General features: G+C 43.4%; 1 protein-coding gene across 4 annotated transcripts in view; it reads right to left on the bottom strand.

Moving 5' to 3' along the window:
• Positions 1-950: 950 nt before the first annotated feature.
• Positions 951-23,466, bottom strand: part of CAPN6 (calpain 6) — a 67,304-nt gene continuing 44,788 nt past the window's right edge. For all 4 annotated transcript variants that reach the window (XM_083595961.1, XM_083595962.1, XM_083595960.1 and 1 more), the window contains 6 exons: positions 23,012-23,207; positions 21,536-21,658; positions 20,692-20,894; positions 12,336-12,457; positions 6,994-7,130; positions 951-3,510 (listed from right to left, as the gene is read on the bottom strand). In XM_083595961.1, the coding sequence (XP_083452087.1) occupies positions 3,328-3,510; positions 6,994-7,130; positions 12,336-12,457; positions 20,692-20,894; positions 21,536-21,658; positions 23,012-23,207 (964 nt within the window). In that variant the 3' untranslated portion in view covers positions 951-3,327. The remainder of the gene's footprint in view (positions 3,511-6,993; positions 7,131-12,335; positions 12,458-20,691; positions 20,895-21,535; positions 21,659-23,011; positions 23,208-23,466) is intronic.

Here is a 23,466-nt window from a genome sequence, read left to right on the forward strand (position 1 = left end):
ACAATATGTCTTCTGTTTCTCACTCTCCTCACTATTCATCCTGTAGTTTCTTCATGAATAAAGCATTTGAACTCCAAGAACTGCAAGTGATTATTCCAAACTACGGTAATTCCATCAAGCTGCAAGGTCTGCTAACAATCGATGTCAGCAAATCTCTGAATTGCCTGGTTTGGAATACAAATTTGGCATGTTCATAAAGTACACCCGTATCCTGATTGTGCAATTTCAATTCGTTCTCCATCTCAAATGTTAATCTGAACCAGAGAAGTGGGAGGCAACATCTCTGCTATAGGAGAGAGGTAGGGAAAATGGGAAGGAGGAAGAGACCTTCCCTGATCCCACCCTGGTTTTAGGGGAGATCTCGTGATATGTCTCTGGAAACTGGTAGCAGTGCTGCTGGTAGCAGTGCTTCTCTGCTATTAGTGGAGGTTTTCAGGGTGAGATGGGAGGGGGGTGGGGACAGCCCAACCATGAGACAAGGTGAAGCCTCGTGGACGGCAGAATCCCCAGGTGCAGCAGATCCTGATCTTTATTTGGGCATTGGGCCGGCCCTGGAGGCTTCCACACTCGTGGGCTGGGCCTGGGTCAAAGGCACCTTTGCCTGGAAATGTGCTGATCTTATGGTGCTCTTCTAGAAGGGGGCAATACTTTTTTCTAAGGAGATTTGGTGGCTTGGATTAGGGGTGGGGCTGGAAATGGGAATTCCCAGCTCCAACAAGTGGAAGGGAGCGAGGAAGTAACCTGAAATAAAATGGAGTGATCTTCTGCAAGTGGAACTTCTGCCAAGAAGATTCCTCTAGCTGATTATCCCCCTGCCCATCTGCATAACCCCCACTTTGAAGGGTCAACCCTCTGGAGAGCGTTTTTTGGAAGGAGCAGGTGGGAGGAGGGGAAGAGAGAGTTGTACAAACGATTTTTTACTCATGCAACCATTGGACACAGCTCAATAATAAAAGCATACATTTTATTCAGATGTTGCCACTGATAACAGATAATCGTTGGACTTGACATTCTTTGGAGTTTATGACAATAAAAACATACAGAAGGTTAACAGTAATATGATATGTTATTGCCACCAGGAACTGTGCTTTGCAACTTTTTGATATGATGATTACAGTTTTATTATATATAATGTTATGTTTCTTTACAGCCAGTTACGTGTGTGTTGTGGTACTCTGAACATGATTTACGTAACAAGACAATTGTGGTGTGTGTTGACCTAGTCATTTGCCATGGCTGTTTCTATTGATATAATTTATGTAATTAATGATGTAATTAATGCTGTAATTTATGTAATTAATGATATTAATGATGTTACATATTAATAGTTTGATTATTGTAATATAAACAGTGGAGACAGCAATGACTATTTAGCAAGTGGAATCTATTTATGATTAATTTACACTGGATAAATCTTTAAAAAGCGAAGAAATACTAATGAAGATGGAAAAAACTTAATGTACTAGATCTCTACTAGTTGGATATTATTGCGATTATGTTCCTTTAAGAATGATAGATTCTAATTGCCTGTACCTATTGATTATTACTTAGAATATCTTTGATTGACTTTACTTATTTCTTCTATAGATATCCTGTGTTGTCTGAATTACTGCAAAGAAGGTATCCTTTCTTGTAACACACAGGTGTTTAGGTAATTAATGGCGTTACAATCTCCTAAGATTAATTTATATTTTTATGATCAATATTAGGGAGTGGAGACCGCAATGACCATTTGCCAGATGGGATCCATTGATGATTAAGCCTCATTGAAAAAGTTTGATAAAGTTGTAATAGTATATAAATGAAGATGTGGAATACTTAACTTTTTGGATTTGTATCGGTTGAGTATCATTGCAATTAGGTCTCTTTAAGAATATTTAATTCTAATTGCCTGCACCTTCCCCTTGCAGGAATTGCTCGGGGATATAGGGATTGCTCCTATATAGTTTAGTTTCAATGATCATTCATACGGAGCATCTCTGACTGGCAACTTCTGCGTTCCTGTGGACTATTTCGTCTGAAAAAACCTACTGAAAAGTCTCCTGGAAACCTTGTCACTGAAGAAGCCCAATCAATGGGTGAAACAAGGGTGTATCCTGGGAACTGGTCTATCATCAGCTGCCTTATTGTTACTAAGTGGTTCTGTTTGTTACACTTTTAAGACATAGGACTATGCAGAAGGAAGACATCAGTATGAAATGGCATTGCCAACAAGAACTGTACATTGTAATTGTTGGACTTGACAATCTTTGGACTTGACAATCTTTGGACTTTACGACAATAAAAACATACAGAAGGTTAACAGTAATATGATACGTTATTGCCACCAGGAACTGTGCTTTGCAATTTTTTGATATGACGATTACAGTTTTATTATATATAATGTTATGTTTCTTAACAGCCGGTTATGTGTGTGTTATGGTATTCTGAACTGATAACAGATAGGCATCGAAAACAAAAGCAACAGTGCAAAAAAGGCTCAGTACAATAAACAGCTATCCTATCCATATTCCTTTCATTTTTCTGTCCAAAGAGCTGTCATACAATTCAGCTGGCTCAGATAGAAGGCAGGCATACCTTCCCAGTGTGGACAGATGCAAGCCTTTAAACTACATTCCCCACAGCTGAGTATTAGGAATGGCAAAGCTTGTGTTTCGCATCCCAGAACACTGATTTTCCCATGCTGGGATTTGTCATTGCTTGTGTCAAATTTAGCAAATACTTTGGCATTTACTTAATGCAACTAAAAGGAAACTACTCTTACTATTAGAAGCAATATTCAACGGTGCTGTTTAGGAAGGACCATAGCTCAGTGGTGGAGCATCTGCTCTGCATGCAGAAGGCCCCAGGTCCAATCCCCAGCATCTGGAAGAAGCTCAGTCTGAAACCCCAGAGAGCTGCTGCTAGTCAGTGTCGACCATATTGAGCTATACTTGGTACAAGGCAGCTCCCAAAGTTCTGATGAAATGCTATTTTCTAGCAGAACAGCTAAAATGCATTGCAAGGCTATAATGGTTTCATGTGAATTGCACTAGTGAAGCCAGTGCCTGGAAGCAGCTGCTATCTGTGATAGAAAATATGTTTGGAGATATATACTGTATGTGTGTGTATGTGTGGTGAAAGAGAAAGACAAATGATATATTTGGCTGCACATTTGCACATTTGCTTCTTTCTCTTTTGTTGGCCATTTGTTGTTGCCCAAGTAGGACCCAGACACAACACCCCAAGCATTTTAAAGCATTTCACACCAAGATGCAAATCAGTGGCTCTCGCTCCATCCCCATTGTGGATGCTCACTGGAAACTCTTGCCTGTCAGCCCTTAGAATTCAGAACTCCACGAGGTCATCGCTAGTAACAACCTTGATGGTGATGTGACCTGGCATGTCATAATCTTCGCGACTCCCTCTGTCCTGGAGCTGGAACTTCTGAAGACTTCTGGGGTAATTGGGTGATACTGAGATCCGCACTTGTCCCATGAACTTGTCGCAAAGGAGCCCGCTGTGCCAAACCTACAGAGATAGGAAGGAAATGAGAAATAATTGCTGCTAGATGGGCTGGCATTTTCCTCCCCATACACCCCTCCCCTTTCCCGCGATTGGAAAGGGTCAAAAGGTCATCTGTACAAGTCCTCAATTGGAAGAGCTCTCCTCTTTCAACCTCGCCTTGACCTCAGTGAGTTTTGTGTATCACTGTTGCACAGATGGGAAAGATGCGTCCCCAACACAGCTATGTGCTGCTGCTACAGGCTGCAAGCGCTTGAAACTGTTTAGAGGTTCCCTCCCGCAGCAAAGCGGTCTTCCCTCTTATATGACAGCCGCAGAGGATGCAATTAACAAAGACATACAGATCGTGGAACTATGTGTGGTGTGTTTTTCACCTCCCTGAAAGCCATCCCCAAAATCACAGAAAAGATGCTTTAAGGGGAAACATTTTCACACCCCTGTTCTCCGTTCCACGCTAGCACCATTGCTGCTACTGGCATACTGTTACTGACAGATTTGCCCAAGTAAAAATGCAGGTTTAGTATATCTAACCACATGCATCCTTTGTTATCCTGATTTCCTCTCACTTAACTTCTCTTCATATATACACATACAGAGTATACAAGGCCCTATCTGCACTGGAGTTCCGCTGGCTTTTTAAAATGCATGTGTTTCATACAGCCATTCCTATCACATGTAAATCTACTTCAGTCATACATTGGTTTTCAAACAGCTTTGTTCTCAAACATTTCGGTTCCCGAACGCCACAAACCCAGAAGTGACTGTTCCAGTTTGCGAACTATTTTGGAAGCCAAAGGTCCGACAGGGCTTCCGTGGCTTCTGATTGGGTGCAGGAAGCTCTGTCGGATGTTCGGCTTCCAAAAATAGTTCGCAAAAGTACGACTGTAGTATCTTTGCTGTGTTGTTTTAGTGGGATTGCTTTACTGCATATTTTAATTATGGATGTTTATAGCTTAAGTTATATACTATATATGTATGTGTTATATTAATATTTTGTTATATATATTCTAATAATTGCCTTTTATACTTGTAAACAGTTTAGAAGGCTGTTTTCCCATTGAGTGGTCTAAAAATTAATAAATAACAACCAGAATTTACCCATCACAATATACCTGCTTTTTTATTATGTTAAAATGTACTACGGTGGGCACTTGTAATTTGAAGAAAAAGCAGTTAGGGAGTCCCAGTCCAGATTAGAGCCACACTCCAGTTTCCTATTGAAAAATCGCCCCGAGCTGTTACTAAATGCCTCTGGTAGTGTTTATGGCAAGCTTTACAGCAGAAAACCATTTGGACGGAGGGCATTCTAGAATGAAGTTTTGCAACTGCTTTTTCATCCCCCCCCCAACTAAAAAATTGGTCTGTTTAAGCACACTTTTACAAAAGCATATTTATTGTAATATAAGGCAGGCTGTGAATGTAACAAGTAAGTAAACCAACTATGTTGGCCTTCTGTAGGACTGGGGATACCCATAAAACACACTTGGGCTGTGTACACACTATGTTTTTAAAGCACATTCAGAGAATTCTGGGCACTGTGGTTCACCTCTCACAGAGTTACAGTTCTCAGCAACCCTTAATAAACTACACTACCCAGAGGGCGATTGCTTCAAATGTGCTTTAAGTTATAGTGTGTACACAGCCTAAGTGACATTGAACAAGTTTTAATTTAGTCTTTGAAATATACTCAGAGTTGAGTAGTAATTTCATGCTCTTTATTTCAGCTCATAGGAACAGTGATTGAATTTCCCCCCGAACTCAGGCTTTATATACATTATTTACACAATGAGTACCGTCTGATTGGTTGATTATGTTTCCCTCCGGGAGCCTTATTGGGCTGCTGCTGCAGGCCAATCAGTTGTTGCATTCTAGGATTCTACCGGCCTAATAGGTTGATAAACTTCCTCCTGGGGTCTGATTGGGCTGCTCCCGCAGGCCAATCAGGTTGTTGTATTCTAGGCTCCTACCTGCCTATTGTTCTAAGATTCAAGCTTAGTACATAACAGTCTTGCTTAAACTTTTGACGCGAATAAAACAATGGTAGGGGAAAGAGTACCCCTTGGAGGAAGATAGGTTAAAAGAACATAACACGTAAAAATCAATAAAATTAAATGAAAAATCCCTATTAAATGCATGCACAATGTCCCACACATCCAAGGCTATGGTCACATGCCTCAAGATTTGGTATGAAGGCTCATACAATCATCACCTTGCTGAAACTAAACAGGTCTAGGTCAGGTTAGTGTCTGGGTGGGAGGCTGTTTGGGAATCACCTCTAATGAATGAATGAATAGACTTTATTTGCATAGCCAACAGGCCATAGCATCAAGGACAGACAAAAACAAAGATACATTACGGAAATAGTTATCATAAAATAATCTCAGTACTTAAAACTTGGCAGGGGTAATGATAATAACAATAAGATCCTAGGCAAGGAATCCAGGTGACGGCACTGATGTCATTCAGATAGCAGCTATCAGTCTCATTGCTCTCTCGACAAATTTGGCAACCCTCTCTGTTGTTGAGCTGTTCCGGTCAGCCAGGAGTGAGAACAACTTGGCTTCACAGGAGCGGCCTAGGATGGCAGATAGTAGCGGCGTGATGGTCTCGTCCCTGAGATCTTTATATAGGGAGCAGGACAAGAGAACGTGTGACACGGTCTCCACGCAACCAGCTCCACAGGGGCAGAGCCGGTTCTCGAATGAAATTTTTTTATATCTACCTTCAAGAACAGCTGATGGTAACATATTTAGTCTGGCCAGTGTAAAGGCCCGCCTAAGTTTTGGAATAGTTAAGGTAGACAAATAAGGTGCCCGAAAATCAAAGTGGGAGGGGGGCAGATAAGCGTACCAAGCACTAAATTTCTTAATATAGGCCAGATTATTCTGTTGCTCAATATCCTTCATGCGCTGGTCAATAACGGTTTTTGCCTTGGGTAGACCCATTTTCAGGAGATGCTGTGCTTGGAGGCCACATGTAAGTAGTTTTTGATGCACTACTTTGGACCACCGACTTCTATGAGCATCTCGTGCTACTAGAGGTAGTAGTCCAGATGGGTTTAAGTTTAAGCGAAGCCAATAGTTGAATGTTCTTAGCCAGGTCCGGGTTTCGACGGAGAGGAGGCCAGTCTCCAGCCGTAGGGCCACATTTGGTACGCATGGTGGAACGGCTAGAATCTGTCTTAAAAATTTAGACTGGACCATTTCAAGTGTGCCCTCTAATGATGTATTATTGTGCTTTCCATGATCCATTAAACTGGAACCTGTATTGTTGGAGTTCTGTTTTTATTATATTGTTTTAGGTTGATTTGTACTATTGTACGCTGTTCAGAAATGCTTAAACTTTTAAGCAGTTTAGAAATACTTTAAAATAAAATAACTAATGTCTGCTACCCTGCTGTGGGTTCCATAGAAATTTAAGAAAACAAAAGGAGAAGGAAAGAAACTAGTAGAAAGCAGGTACAAGTAGGAATGTAATAATTTCTCTTACCTGGACAACAATCGGGCTCGCAATGTTCCTCTGGTAGAAAATGGCTTGTGTATTGAAAATAGCACTGAGGGTGCTCTTCTGCACAGGAGAACGAACTTTCTGATTCTCACACTTGATGACAATGTAGGGATTTGCTCCTGGGAAAAGACAGTGTTGTTCCACTTTCATCACCACCATCATTCATTTAATGCAATATAGACACTTTGCCACTATACAAATTCAGCCATATACCAAAGAAACATAGGGACTAGCCACCTAAACATTTTTGCTAGCACAATGGAACTTTTCCACCCTCTTCTTTCCCTGTGCACCACCCTGCAACTCCTAAATCTGTTTCAGATTCACTTTCCTTCAATCATGACACTCAAGGTAGCATACTTTCCCAGCCAAGCATGGACTTAGTTTCAGCAACGTGGCTGCATCACATGGCCTCAGACAATGCCCTGAGATGCACGGTACAAGAAGATGCAACTGGTGAAAAAACAGGCCAGCTAGACAGCTCACTGGGGTGGGTATATCATTATTAATATCATTATATATTTATTTATATATCCCACTGTTTTTCCCTGACAGGACTTAAGGCAGCTTTCATATAAAAATGAGAGCGGCTAAAAGCATTGGGGGGGGACACACCCAATAATTTAAAAGTAATTAAACATTTATAGAAGTAAAACTAATATACACTTATAAAGTCTATTAAAACCATGCAAATAAGAACAGCATGGCACCAGCCCTTTCATTAAAAGCAGCCAATTCCCAAAATCCTGTTGGAAGAAGAAAGTCTTCACTTGCTGGCAGAAGGACAACATTGAGGGAGCCAGTTTAACTTCTCTAGGAAAAGAGCTGCAAAGTCTGGGAGCAGCCAGAACTGAGGCCCTCTCCTATGTCCCCATCATTGAGCTATTTTTTAAGGAAAAGCAGCAAAAACTACACGGCCAACGTCGCTTGTCATATGTCCAGATTTCCCCGGACCTTTCCCTTCCAATTTTCACCCAGACACTCCTTCCGCCTACAATATTCTGATTATGTCAAAACTAGGGCAGGTTCAAATGAGGGAATACGGTCTTTCAGATGGTTTGGACTGAAGCAATGTAGGGCTTTACAGGAATATCACAACCATATTACTCCACTGCTGAAATAACTGCATGGGTTGCCAATTAGCTACTATACTAAGTTCAAGGTGCTGGAATACAAAGCCTTATACAACTTGAGAACAGGACACCAAAAAGTCACCCTATTCCATACATTGTCAAATGATCATCTCACTTTGTCAATTGATCATCTCAAGGGTACCCAGTAGATACCATCTTATCACAATATTGGAATTAGGTATTTTAATGTGGTGACACTCACACTCCTGCTAAATATTTGACAGGCGCTTGTTGAAGACTTTCCTCTTTCAACAAGACTTGTAGGTGGAATTTGTTGTCTATCTGTATTGCACTGGATTTTGATTGAATACACATAATGGTTTTTGCTGTTTTTAATTGTATTGTATTTATTTTTTGTTTTTAAGTTATTTTTATATGTGCAATTATTTTAACTGGTGTGTGTGTGTTTTACATATGCATAAATCGCTTTGAGGTGCCTCATAGGGAGCAATTCATGAATGACATGAATAAATAACAAGGTGCTCAACAGAAATTATAGGAAGCTTACCATTCCTAGTCTTCAGGAACAGATGAAAGGAGCCTCATACACCATTAAAAAGCAGAGGTTCATTTTGTTAAGTCAGGAGCCATGCAACCTTCAGCCCACGAGAAGGCAGTTATTGCAGATGCATAAACTAACCTTGGACAATGTCTTTGAATGCTACCACCACAACAGGGCTTTTCAATGACAGCCAGACATAAGCATCTCCTTGTCTTGATCATTTTCCTCTTGAACAAACACTTTGAACTGGCCTCGCACAAGAAGAGGGGAAAATAAAACCCTGACCGAGTTGGCCACTGGAGTGTTTTGTCTTATTGCTCAGTACAGATTAGAGGATGTTATGGCTCATTGGGTCTGAAGTGGATTTTTTAAAATTTTACAACCTGGAAGCAGCAAGGAGTAGGTAGAACTCTTGTTAAGGGGGATTTATAAGCGCTCTGGCCAAACACTGCTGTCCTTTGACATTTAAAATGCTGCGTGAAATCACACTCTTTCCGAGCACATGGACTTGATGGGAATGAGCTTCTGGTGGCATCATGTGGAAAAAGGAGAAGGGTTGGCCTTTTCAGCAAAACTAGTTTGGGTTCCTGGTGTGTGTGTGTGTGTGTGTGTGTGTGTGAGAGAGAGAGAGAGAGAGAGAGAGAGAGAGAGAATGAATGCAGGGCCTCAAACTCACACCTGCCTATCATTAAGAGCCAGTGTGGTGCAGCAGTTTAAGTGTTGGACTAGGACCTGGGAGAGACCAGGGTTCAAATCCCCACTCAGCCATGACACATATTGGGTGACCTGGGGGCCTGGAGTTGTGGCATGTTAGGCTAAGAGGCAAGATCACTCAGTGAGCTTCATGCCTGAGAGGGGATTTGAACCCTGATCACCCAAGTCTTAGCCTGATGCTCTAACCACTCACACCACGCTGCCTCTCACGTCATGGCTCTCAACCTGCCCATATATTAAGATCAACAACAGAAACCCTCGTTGTTTGTAGGCCAGCAGGGGAGATGGTCTTTTCTGTGGTGGCCCTGTGGATGTCAAACTCCTTACTAAACAAATCTGAGAAGGCTCTCACACTCCAATGTTTTCACATACAGGTACACAGAGGACTAGCTGCACAGCTAATCCAGAAAGGGAGAAATCACAGTAGTCAGAAAAAATGGTGGTGAAATACCAGCAGCAGTGAGGGAGGAGGAACAGTGGTGCTGAAAAAAGTGGATATTCACACAATGGAGAGAAATTTCTCTCACGGCTGAGTTTCTTGGACCTGAAAGTCAACACTGGCAAATTATTCAGAATAGCCCTGCTAGGCACTGAATGCCATTTTGCTGTTCACTGACTACAAGTACTAGACGTAAATCTAAGTAATAGGCTTTTAAATATCCCTGTGCTCCACGTGGCTTGGTGCTTGCAAATCCCATACCCAGCACTTGGCAGTCAGAGGTGTTTGTTTTATTGATCTGTCAGCACCGTAGTAGGAGCTGAGAAATAATCAGTCCTCTCAATCCGTCCGCCTCTGTCACACACACACACCCCTTCGGGAAATGTGAAAAGAAAAATGTTTCATGTGTGTGTTGGGGGCAGGGGAGGAAGGCTCTAAAAATAATGATTTAGCAGCCTGAGCTGAGAAAATTCCACTGCTTTTTAAGAGGCTCTTCTGCTTTTCTCTTTTTATATCAACCCCTTTGTTTCTCTGTTCTGCTAGGGCTTAGGCAAACACATGAAGCCATTGCAAAGGTTGCAAAATTTATCAAATGCCAAAAAATTAACAAGTGTCTAAATCTGGTACTGCCATTGAGCTTGAGGCCCCAGGCCAGATGACCTTCCTCCTGCCACTTCCGATTGGCCTTGCTTCGATATATACATGCATACATAACATCTGGATGCTATGCTGAATGCCATTTATGCTTAAACTCTTTCAGAGCATTTGCAGAACACTGACTACTGGTATTTGTCAAGGAAAACTGCCAAGGAGTCTCTGGCTATTGAAATTGTTCCAAGGCTGTCAAAGAAGGTTGGCATAAGAAGTTGAAAGGCATTAGGTGCAACGGCAGCTGAATTACATGATGTAGATTTCTTCCCTGTTCCTTTTGAACAAACTATGTTATCAGTCGGTGGATTTTAAGAAATTCGAAATAAGGTGATGTAAGTCACATGGCCAAATATTGATTACTCTCATTTATCATTCATTCAGTATGAAATTACATAAAATGTTACTAGAGATGTGTCTGTGTGTGCATTTCCAAAACTCAACAAAAGCTATTTTGAATATGCATTCTTCACATATTATCCCACCTCTATGGCTTTTAAATTAGGCTAGCGAGCAACCCAAGCAACAAATGGCTGAAAAAGAAACCTGCATAGGTTCCAGTGCTTCTCTAGTGTCAAATGTCCAAAGACAAAGTACAGTTAACAAATAGGCAGCAGAGGGCGCTGCTTGACTTTCAAGTGAGTATCTCCCTTTCATGTATGCTAAGTTTAAAAGGAGCCTGAAAAATTAATCAAGACTGGGTTCAGACACACGGCTTGTCCACACTTCCGCTTGTCTCGTGCTTTTAGTTTGTCCCATGCTTTCTAGGCATGTGTTACTATTATTATTTGCAGTCAGCTGTTGCCTCTTCAATGCTCTATTCAGCACAGACTGCCCTCTGCCACCGCGATCTACCCAAACAGCTAACATGAAAGGAGAAGTGCATGTTAGTCTCTGGACAATTCCAATGCACACGATCATCTCATTTCATGAAAACCACGGGGGAGTGAACCCAGGAAGTGGCTAGAATAAATTGCAAAAGGCCCCATTGAGTGCTTATCCATTCTACCACTTACTCCTGGGAAAACCTGTGTTTTAAGTTCAGACCTGGGGTGCCAACTTGAATGAAATATTGGGGGGGGGAGCAGGTAAGCCTTGCCCTGCATTATCAATCACAAGATGTGGCACTGGCACACACACACACACACACACACACACACACACACACACACACCATTTGAATGGCAATGGCCATCAGTTTTGGAAGGGTCAAGCCCCCTCAAATATTTTATTGGCTCCTATGATCAGAACAAATGGGTTTTCTGGAGGAAAGTGACAGGACAAAGCCAAAAACACTCAGACATATGCATTCTAGGCATGGGACAAGTGGCAGCGTGGGCGAGCTCAGAATCACCTTGAAACAAACCTTCCATTGCCCAGAGCTAAGTATGGACCATGGATGGACAGGGCTTTTCTTCAGATGGAAGTCACCAGAACTCAGTTCCTGCACCTCCATTATAAGAGGACAAGGGAGGCGTTCATGGTGAGTTCCAGCACCTCTTTTTCTAGAAAAATAGCACTGTGAATGAGTGTGTGCCTTACAAAGCGAAATCCCAGTCCACCTGAAACTGCAATTTTAGGTCAGGTTTGGATTTCTAAAGTTCAGACTGCAACATCTGACTTTTAGCTTCATTCCAGGATTTTTAATATGTTTCATCTCTGTGTTATTCACTAAGTCGACAGGAATGATTTCCCTAAGAACATGCTGTACAGCTCTCTTAAATCTTAGTTCCCTTTCTTAATCTTAAGCTCACCTGCTAGTTTTATCTGACAGCACAGTGTTTCCATAGATTAAGAGAAATTGAATTTTAATGTTCAGGTCATCTGAATAATTTACTAACTCAGTACAAGAACCACAAAGACTTTTGGATTAACCCTTTGCACTTACCGATATATGGGTCCTGACATCTGAGACGTGACACAGAGTGGACTTTAACTTGGGACACCCTCGCAACGAAGCCACGTAGGATGTCCAGGCAGGCGCCCCTGGGTCGATGCAGTGTAAGCTCCCTGGAACACCAAGACAAAATGTATCAGGTAGGAATGACTGGTGGATTAATACCATATTCTATATGGAATATTGAACTTTTGCCTCCCTTACTTTGATGCCACCAGATACTTTGATGCTTATGGACAAATAATACAGTGTTGTGGGTGATTAATTTCAAAGTATTACAAGTGGGGAGAAAAGTTCTTCATTAGGGATGACACCTTAGAATAATATTTGAGCATAGTTTTTTGCTCCAAGGTGTTAGGATGACTTTTTGTTGGAACAATATTTAAAATACATTTGCAAACATTGTAGGTTTGGCGCTTTGTTTCCTTGAGAAGGAAATGGGGCGAGACCAGCGGTAGGCATTTCTGGTATTGCATGCCACAAAATAATACAGGTGTGCTGTGGAGTCTTGCCCACCCCTGTCAATCTGATGTTTAGCTCTGCCCTCCCAAAAATATTTTTCTTGATTTTGCAGTAATACATGTTAAGTGAGCACATTAAAATTTGTAGAATGAGAAAATGAGGACATCCGTCCCCCTTGCCTCCTCTTGGCAGAAGCCAGGTAAGTATTAACCTTTTTTATATTCTATTATATGATCTTCAGTCATGTTTGTTTACTGTCTCTGTCATTCCTTCAAGAGGGTTCTTGCATATCATATCATCGTAGTTTCCATGAACCAAAGGAGACAGGACACACATGGGCATAGTTCTAACCAAGTCAGGAAGTCCAGATCTGTACTGATGCAACCAATATGGTGTTCTCCATTCATGTGCAATAATGGCCACCAACCGGGCAGAGAAAGTGTCTGGTTTCCAACCCACCCTGTACTGCTACTTTATGAGTGATTTTTCCCTGCAAGTGCTAACCACCTATAATAATAATAATTTTTATTTATACCCCGCCCTCCCCAGCCAAGGCCGGGCTCAGGGCGGCTAACAAGCAATAATAAAAACAATTTGAATGAATACAACTTAAAAACAAGATTAAAATACAACATTAAAATATTGAAACATTAAAATATTAAAATGCAGCCTCATCACAGGAGGAGAAAGGAAAAAGGGAAAAGAAAGAGGGGGAGGGAATCAAATTGGCTCCAAGCCAAAGACCAGGCGGAACAACTCTGTCTTACAGGCCCTGCGGAAAGAAATCAGATCCTGCAGGGCCCTGGTCTCATGCGACAGAGCGTTCCACCAGGCTGGAAGAGGTGAAAAGGCCCTGGCACTGGTTGAGGCTAATCTAACTTCCTTAGGGCCCGGGACCACTAGAGTGTTGCTATTTATGGACCTTGAGGCTCTCCGTGGGGCATACCAGGAGCGGTGGTTCCGTAGGTACGAGGGTCCTAGGCTGTGAAGGGCTTTAAAGGTCAAAAGCAGCACCTTAAATCTGACCCTGTACTCTGTACTCCGCCGGGAGTCAATGCAGCTGGAAAAGCACTGGGTGAATATGCTCCCATGGCAGGGACCCCGTGAGGAGCTTCGCTGCAGCATTCTGCACCCGCTGGAGTTTCTGGGACAGCTTCAAGGGCAGCCCCACGTAGAGCGAGTAGTCAAGCCTGGAGGTGACCGTCGCATGGATGACTGTGGCCAGGTTGAGGCGAGAAAGGTAAGGGTGCTACCCACCTTATTTTTATGACTGCAAGCCATTTTACATTGTTTCATTATTCGACTCTAAAGCTGTAAACTATCTGGGGGCCTTAGAAGGGTAATAAATAATAATAATAATAATAATAATAATAATAATAATAATAATAATAATACTGTAATAGTAATAATCTCCATTCTTATAATTTGAATCCTACCCTCTGTAGCAACAGAATACAGTGGTACCTCAGGTTACATACGCTTCAGGTTACATACGCTTCAGGTTACAGACTCTGCTAACCCAGAAATAGTGCTTCAGGTTAAGAACTTTGCTTCAGGATGAGAACAGAAATCGTGCTGCAGCGGCGCGGTGGCAGCGGGAGGCCCCATTAGCTAAAGTGGTGCTTCAGGTTAAGAACAGTTTCAGGTTAAGTACGGACCTCCAGAACAAATTAAGTACTTAATCTGAGGTACCACTGTACAAGCTTCCTCCATCTTCTATGCCACAGCCCTTCTGATATTTGAAGATGGCTATCATAACAACTCTCTGGGCTCATCCTAACTATGACTTGTCTAACCACTTTCCACAGGGGAAACCTGGTCTTTACCATTGAATCAGAGCAAACATCAATGGAGTTTTCTGTGATTTGACGTTTGCTGTGATTTAGTGCTAAAGAACAGGTTTTCCTGAGAAAGTGGCAGGGCGAACAGAAAAAAATCTCACTCATGCTTTCTTACGCATGGGAGAAGCAAAAGTGTGGATGAGCTTCATTCTTCTCCAGGATAAGCATTCCCAACTCCCAAGGCTTGATTTCCAGGTGCTTGGTCATCTTTGACACCCTCCTCTGAACATGTTTGTCGAAATTCTTCTTAAGTTGTCATGCCCAGAACTGGACACAGGACTCCAGGTGTGGTCTGACCAAGGCAGAATAGAACTGTACTACTCCTTTCCTTGATCAGGACACTATATTAGTGTTGATGCAGTCTAGAATAGCATTAACTAATTTTTTGCTGCTGTATCATACTGTTCACCTATCTGAAGCTACTAAGACCCCCCCAAATCCTTTTCATGTGTTCTGTCAAGCCAGGTGCCCCCCTCCCATCCTGTATTTGAGCATCCTAGTATTCCTGCCTATGTGTAGAACCTTGAATTTGTACCTACTGAAATGGGACTTTAACAAATGGTTTTGGCCCAGTCCTTCAATATGTTAAAGCCACCCTGAATCCTGATCCCTTAATTCCTTCAAATTATTTGTAAAGATGTTGAACACCAGGCCCCACAGCACCCCTCTTGCCACTCCTTCCCCCCAGGATGAACCATTGGTCCCAGCTGTCCTGATTGTGCAGAGCACCTAAATGCGAGCAGCTGCTCACATGCAGGTGTTATTTTTAGCCCTAAGAGGATTTTTAGTCCTCTTAGCCAGGCACCCCACATGTTAAGGGCCTTGAGGACCCTGAAGCTGGTGCAGATGATCCCCTTGAGGGGCCATCCAAGTTGAGGCCTGCTGAAGAGTCTCTCGAGCTGTCAGAGGAGGAGGCAGGGCCACCCACATCCTCAAGAATGTTGGTGTCAGAAAGCTCCAAGTCTAGCCTGAAGAGCAATGGCATAACATGTGCCTACAACCCCAGAGCCATCACGCTAGACATGAGTGAGCGATCACTGGAGCTCTTTCACTAACAGCAGCAGTGATTAGGACGTGGTCTAAAAAGACAGCGTATATAAGGCCACCCTCTTGAGCCCCCCACTTGCTGGAAATAACATGGGGCTCTGGCTCCCAATTCCCAGGTGCCCACCTTGCTGAATTTCCTGCAATATTCACTCACATTTGGACCTAGACTATTTTCTGTGATTGAGCTCGGCTTGTTTGGACTGTGTTGCTCCTGCAAGCCTGCCTTCAGTGCTTTGATGAGAGACACTCATGCCTCCTGGGTCTGGGATGCTAAGCTTCTGAGGGCACCCCTGGAGCATGACCACAGCTGAGCATACAAAAACATGTGCCTATTACAGGAAATTGCAGTCAATACAGAAATAGACCATACATGAGTAAGGCACAAACACATTTCTTCTATGAGATATAACAAAGAAATGCTTTGTGGTCCCATGACAAAAAGATAGTAAGACCCAATTTAAACTCTGCTGTAGGAAATAGCACACACCCCATGCCTCATTAAAACTGGGTGCTCAGCTACTAAGCATGGTTCATTAGCATGTCAGCACAGCATGCTACAGATTCTGCAACATTTCTTCTTTTCTTCTGTTTTTGAATTTTTAATGCAACATTCTGATTGCAAGAACAACCTGGATATGTGCAACACTGCATAGGTATCTTCCTCTTGAGCACTTTGCATTTTAGCCAGTCCTAATTCTTTAGAAGATGGGAACACAAAGACCATGTGATATGTGTGTTCAGAATATCTTCTAGGCACAGCCCATTAGAATCAAATGGGACCTCACTGAGGACACAGCACTGTTCGGATATGGGGAAAGGAGGCATTCTCCAGCTCGATAAGAGGTATATCAAATCTGTCATGTTCCACTGTTCGACCTAATTTGTATCAGTACACCAGGAAAGCCAAGGAAAACATAAATGCACCAAAAGGAAGAACACTTTATTCTAATTGACACTTATATAAAGGAAAAAGAATGATAAACAATAAATGATAGTATCAAACACCAGTAGAAAGGCAATCTTGCATCCTTTTGTGAGTGGGTGTAGAACTATTTGCTACTGTGTGGAATCTGGAGGTGAACAGAATGCATCTCCATCCCCAAGGCAGCTTCACATCAAATACTGCCCCTTGGGAAATATTGTAATCGAGAGAAATGAGAGTGGTTGTAAACTGGCATGGGACAAATGCACAGAGGTTGCATGCAATGTGATCCCTGAACCCACAGTGAATGTCATCCTCACAAGAAATGGGTGCAGCCCTTTTTGCAGCCATCATGCCAGTCCTTTGGTGAATGGGTGTAGAACTATCTCCTACTGTGTGGAATCTGGAGGTGAACAGAATGCATCTCCATCCCCAAGGCAGCTTCACATCCAATACTGCCCCTTGGGAAATATTGCAATTGAGAGAAATGAGAGCGGTTGTAAACTGGCATGGGACAAATGCACAGAGGTTGCATGCAATGTGATCCCTGAAACCACAGTGAATGTCACCTTCACAAGAAGTGGGTGCACCCCTTTTTGCAATCATCATGTCAGTCCTTTTGTGAATGGGTGTAGAACTATCTCCTACTGTGTGGAATCTGGGGGTAAGAAGATTGCATCTCCATCCCCAAGGCAGTTTCACATCCAATACTGCCCCTTGGGAAATATTGCAATTGAGAGAAATGAGAGTGGTTGTAAACTGGCATGGGACAAATGCACAGAGGTTGCATGCAATGTGATCCCTGAAACCACAGTGAATGTCATTCTCACAAGAAGTGGGTGCACCCCTTTTTGCAATCATCATGTCAGTCCTTTTGTGAATGGGTGTAGAACTATCTCCTACTGTGTGGAATCTGGAGGTGAACAGAATGCATCTCCATCCCCAAGGCAGCTTCACATCCAATACTGCCCCTTGGGAAATATTGCAATTGAGAGAAATGAGAGTGGTTGTAAACTGGCATGGGACAAATGCACAGAGGTTGCATGCAATGTGATCCCTGAAACCACAGTGAATGTCACCTTCACAAGAAGTGGGTGCACCCCTTTTTGCAATCATCATGTCAGTCCTTTGGTGAATGGGTGTAGAACTATCTCCTACTGTGTGGAATCTGGAGGTGAACAGAATGCATCTCCATCCCCAAGGCAGCTTCACATCGAATACTGCCCCTTGGGAAATATTGCAATTGAGAGAAATGAGAGCGGTTGTAAACTGGCATGGGACAAATGCACAGAGGTTGCATGCAATGTGATCCCTGAAACCACAGTGAATGTCACCTTCACAAGAAGTGGGTGCACCCCTTTTTGCAATCATCATGTCAGTCCTTTTGTGAATGGGTGTAGAACTATCTCCTACTGTGTGGAATCTGGGGGTAAGAAGATTGCATCTCCATCCCCAAGGCAGTTTCACATCCAATACTGCCCCTTGGGAAATATTGCAATTGAGAGAAATGAGAGTGGTTGTAAACTGGCATGGGACAAATGCACAGAGGTTGCATGCAATGTGATCCCTGAAACCACAGTGAATGTCATTCTCACAAGAAGTGGGTGCACCCCTTTTTGCAATCATCATGTCAGTCCTTTTGTGAATGGGTGTAGAACTATCTCCTACTGTGTGGAATCTGGAGGTGAACAGAATGCATCTCCATCCCCAAGGCAGCTTCACATCCAATACTGCCCCTTGGGAAATATTGCAATTGAGAGAAATGAGAGTGGTTGTAAACTGGCATGGGACAAATGCACAGAGGTTGCATGCAATGTGATCCCTGAAACCACAGTGAATGTCACCTTCACAAGAAGTGGGTGCACCCCTTTTTGCAATCATCATGTCAGTCCTTTGGTGAATGGGTGTAGAACTATCTCCTACTGTGTGGAATCTGGAGGTGAACAGAATGCATCTCCATCCCCAAGGCAGTTTCACATCGAATACTGCCCCTTGGGAAATATTGCAATTGAGAGAAATGAGAGCGGTTGTAAACTGGCATGGGACAAATGCACAGAGGTTGCATGCAATGTGATCCCTGAAACCACAGTGAATGTCATTCTCACAAGAAGTGGGTGCACCCCTTTTTGCAATCATCATGTCAGTCCTTTTGTGAATGGGTGTAGAACTATCTCCTACTGTGTGGAATCTGGAGGTGAACAGAATGCATCTCCATCCCCAAGGCAGCTTCACATCCAATACTGCCCCTTGGGAAATATTGCAATTGAGAGAAATGAGAGCGGTTGTAAACTGGCATGGGACAAATGCACAGAGGTTGCATGCAATGTGATCCCTGAAACCACAGTGAATGTCACCTTCACAAGAAGTAGGTGCACCCCTTTTTGCAATCATCATGTCAGTCCTTTTGTGAATGGGTGTAGAACTATCTCCTACTGTGTGGAATCTGGGGGTAAGAAGATTGCATCTCCATCCCCAAGGCAGCTTCACATCGAATACTGCCCCTTGGGAAATATTGCAATTGAGAGAAATGAGAGTGGTTGTAAACTGGCATGGGACAAATGCACAGAGGTTGCATGCAATGTGATCCCTGAAACCACAGTGAATGTCACCTTCACAAGAAGTGGGTGCACCCCTTTTTGCAATCATCATGTCAGTCCTTTTGTGAATGGGTGTAGAACTATCTCCTACTGTGTGGAATCTGGGGGTAAGAAGATTGCATCTCCATCCCCAAGGCAGCTTCACATCGAATACTGCCCCTTGGGAAATATTGCAATTGAGAGAAATGAGAGTGGTTGTAAACTGGCATGGGACAAATGCACAGAGGTTGCATGCAATGTGATCCCTGAAACCACAGTGAATGTCACCTTCACAAGAAGTGGGTGCACCCCTTTTTGCAATCATCATGTCATTCCTTTTGTGAATGGGTGTAGAACTATCTCCTACTGTGTGGAATCTGGAGGTGAACAGAATGCATCTCCATCCCCAAGGCAGCTTCACATCCAATACTGCCCCTTGGGAAATATTGCAATTGAGAGAAATGAGAGTGGTTGTAAACTGGCATGGGACAAATGCACAGAGGTTGCATGCAATGTGATCCCTGAAACCACAGTGAATGTCATTCTCACAAGAAGTGGGTGCACCCCTTTTTGCAATCATCATGTCAGTCCTTTTGTGAATGGGTGTAGAACTATCTCCTACTGTGTGGAATCTGGAGGTGAACAGAATGCATCTCCATCCCCAAGGCAGCTTCACATCCAATACTGCCCCTTGGGAAATATTGCAATTGAGAGAAATGAGAGTGGTTGTAAACTGGCATGGGACAAATGCACAGAGGTTGCATGCAATGTGATCCCTGAAACCACAGTGAATGTCACCTTCACAAGAAGTGGGTGCACCCCTTTTTGCAATCATCATGTCATTCCTTTTGTGAATGGGTGTAGAACTATCTCCTACTGTGTGGAATCTGGAGGTGAACAGAATGCATCTCCATCCCCAAGGCAGCTTCACATCCAATACTGCCCCTTGGGAAATATTGCAATTGAGAGAAATGAGAGTGGTTGTAAACTGGCATGGGACAAATGCACAGAGGTTGCATGCAATGTGATCCCTGAAACCACAGTGAATGTCATTCTCACAAGAAGTGGGTGCACCCCTTTTTGCAATCATCATGTCAGTCCTTTTGTGAATGGGTGTAGAACTATCTCCTACTGTGTGGAATCTGGAGGTGAACAGAATGCATCTCCATCCCCAAGGCAGCTTCACATCGAATACTGCCCCTTGGGAAATATTGCAATTGAGAGAAATGAGAGTGGTTGTAAACTGGCATGGGACAAATGCACAGAGGTTGCATGCAATGTGATCCCTGAAACCACAGTGAATGTCATCCTCACAAGAAGTGGGTGCACCCCTTTTTGCAGTCATCATGTCAGTGCTCCCCACCGAAGTGTGTTGTACATCTGTCTCACTCATCATCACTCTTTGAATCTTTTGCTTCCTTGGTCTAAGACAGATGAGCATGCAAGCCAGGGAGAAATGGGAAGGGAAAATTGCCGTCATCTTCAAGTAGTCGTAGTACCTGAGCTCCGATGGCACATCTGTGAACAGCCTCAGAATGAATTCAGCTTCAGTATCAGGTCTGAAGGTGGTTGGGATCAGGACATACCGGCCTTCCTTGAGGCACAACTTCGAAAATACCATGCGATTGTCAATGTACATGGAAGTTGCCATTTTCTCTTGCACTGTCACTTTATGCATTCGATACTCTCTGTTGGCCTCAACCTAGGGTTAGAAAGCAGATTGAGTTGCATTGCATAGAGCAATCTAATACAACATGAGAGTGAGGTAGATCCTATGCTGTGACTTCAAACAGGCATAAAGATAAAGATAGAGCAGAGGTGGAGAGCAGAGGTGTTTTTTGTGTGTTTTCACTTGCTCTGTCAACTAAATCCTGGTGCAAAACTCACACCATTTGAATTGAAAAACAGAGTGTCTCAAAGTGCACTAAGGATTTCGTTTTTGGTATCAGAACCGAACTGAGCTCACAGCCACGTTGTACAAAAGCCTGCTACATGGAAAAGGTCACCTTGCGAGTAGGAAACCTGTGCCACTCTACTATAAATCACTCATAGATGTACCAGTAGATCCTGACCTACCTTCTGCCTATGTCTACCTCTGCTTCGGCTGGGAGTGATGCAGCAATGCCTGCGATAAGCTAGCTGAACCAGCATGTGTGCAAGTATGTGTGTGGCACTGATTCCTTCTGTTTTAGTAACTGGTAAAGTAGATTACCTCCCTTCAGGCCTTCCTGCTTCTTCTCTAGTAGCAGGTAGTGTGTGTTTGGCCTGATCCAGCAGGCTCTTCTTATGTTCTTATGCTCTTACCAAACTCCAACAGCTTTGGCATGCAGCATGGACACCTACCTTGAAGATTTCAAAGCCAATAACCAAGTTGTCCCCTTTCCCTTCTCTTTTGTAAATGCGCTTGTCCTTCTGCTGCAGGCAGATCATCACTTTGTCCTGCGACTTCTTGACATCAAAGACATACTTAAAGAGAAGGAAGAGGAGCACAGGGTGAGGGAAGGGCTGTGGCTGAGTAGCGGAGCAGCCGCTGCTGTAAACAATGCCTGTAGCTGAGTTGTTAACAATGGATTATCACAGGATTGGGGTGCTGCCCGTTCCAAAGTCCTATGCACGGCAGTCACTCCACAAACAAATGAACATTATGGGAATTAAAAATGCTCACAAGACCGGTCATATCCTCCTGGGTTAAATCCAGAGCTCCTTTTTAGTCCTGTACACTTTCCCCCTCAAACTGCATTGGGCTGGGATTAGAATTGTGCCCATATGCCCTGCCCTTCAGCTTCACATGTTCAAGGGGCAAACACCAGTGATCTGTGCCCTCAGTTTTTGCAGGATATAGCCTGCATGTAGGGAGCAGACTTGACCTTCACAAATAACATTCCAAATGCCTCTAATATAGATCAGAATAGAATAGAATAGAATAGAATAGAATAGAATAGAATAGAATAGAATAGAATGATGAAGATCTTGAAGATGATGATGATATAGAAATGGAACAAACTAGATTTATGGGTAACCACAGGATAAAGCTATCTAAATCAGAATTAGACTAGTACAGAGGTTTTCAACCTTTTTGAGTCCACGGCTCCCTTGACCAACTACATTCTTTCTGTGGCACCCCTGTGGGCTCAGGAGCCCAGTGATGTCACCCCTTGCCTGCAGAGCTGGCAGCCTCTCACCCATTTTTGAAACCCTCCTCCCTTGGGGAGTGTTCCCTCAGCATCCTCTCCTCTCCTTGGGAGTCCTCCGGGCAGCCACTGCTTCCACCCCTGGTCTCTGAGCTGCCGCTCCTGCCCCAAAGAGAGGTACCTCCTCATGCTGCCTCACAGGAGCCTGAGCAGAGGATGCCCCCAGCCTTAGTGGACCAATGGAAACTGGCCAAAGGTGAACATGAGGTCAGCACATTAACTTGGGAGGCAGCAGTGGCAGCAGCAAGGCAGCTGCAAACGAACAGATGTGCAAGCCTTTGGGAGACACAGACACAAGAGGGCATTAGAGGAGAGAGGGAAAGAAAGAAGGACAGAGGCCAGTGTTACCTGCAGCACCCCAGACCATCATTCAAGGCCCCCCAGCGTGCCACAGCACGCTTGTTGAAAACCACTGGACTAGTACTTCCACTCAGTACTGGCAAACTGGCTGTGATGCAAAAACATAAAGCAGTTTTGGGAGCAGTATCTTCTTCCTGCCCCTAAATCTGAAGCTGAAAGGCATGGCAGGAAAACTGTCGGCTCAGCTTTGCTTTGCTGCATAATTATTTCCATATAAGTTTAACACTGGTGAAGGAGGGGGGGAAAGCAAGTATAACTGTGCTCCAACCTGTGGGTTTTGGAAGAAGGTGGCTGCGTTATTTAAGCAGCCCCCAGCGCGGTTTAACATTGGGTCTCGATTCTTTTTCCACTCTCCACGAATCATTTTCTTTTCCCAGGTCTTATGTATACTAAAAAAGGACGTGTTCACAATCCGACAGACATCAACATCGGTGAAGTTTTTGCACCAGTCTTCAAACGACATCCTAACTCAGAGAGTAGAAAAAAAATACAGTTGAATTTCCTGTGGACAGATAACACATGTGTTTTGGGGCACTGTGCTCTTGCACAAGTCACATGACTTGCATGCGAGTGCAGCCCAGAAGATGAACATCCTAGTTTTGCACTGGGACATTCTGGAGGGTATGGTGGCACCATTCACATAACGAAACTACAACAGAAATATCCATGTTTTCAAAAGTAGGGGCTCCATGGCTTGGCTTTTGAAAAACAGAGGGTCCACAG

The sequence above is a fragment of the Podarcis filfolensis genome, assembly GCF_964270895.1.
Source record: "Podarcis filfolensis genome assembly, chromosome: Z".
Lineage (NCBI taxonomy): Eukaryota > Metazoa > Chordata > Lepidosauria > Squamata > Lacertidae > Podarcis > Podarcis filfolensis.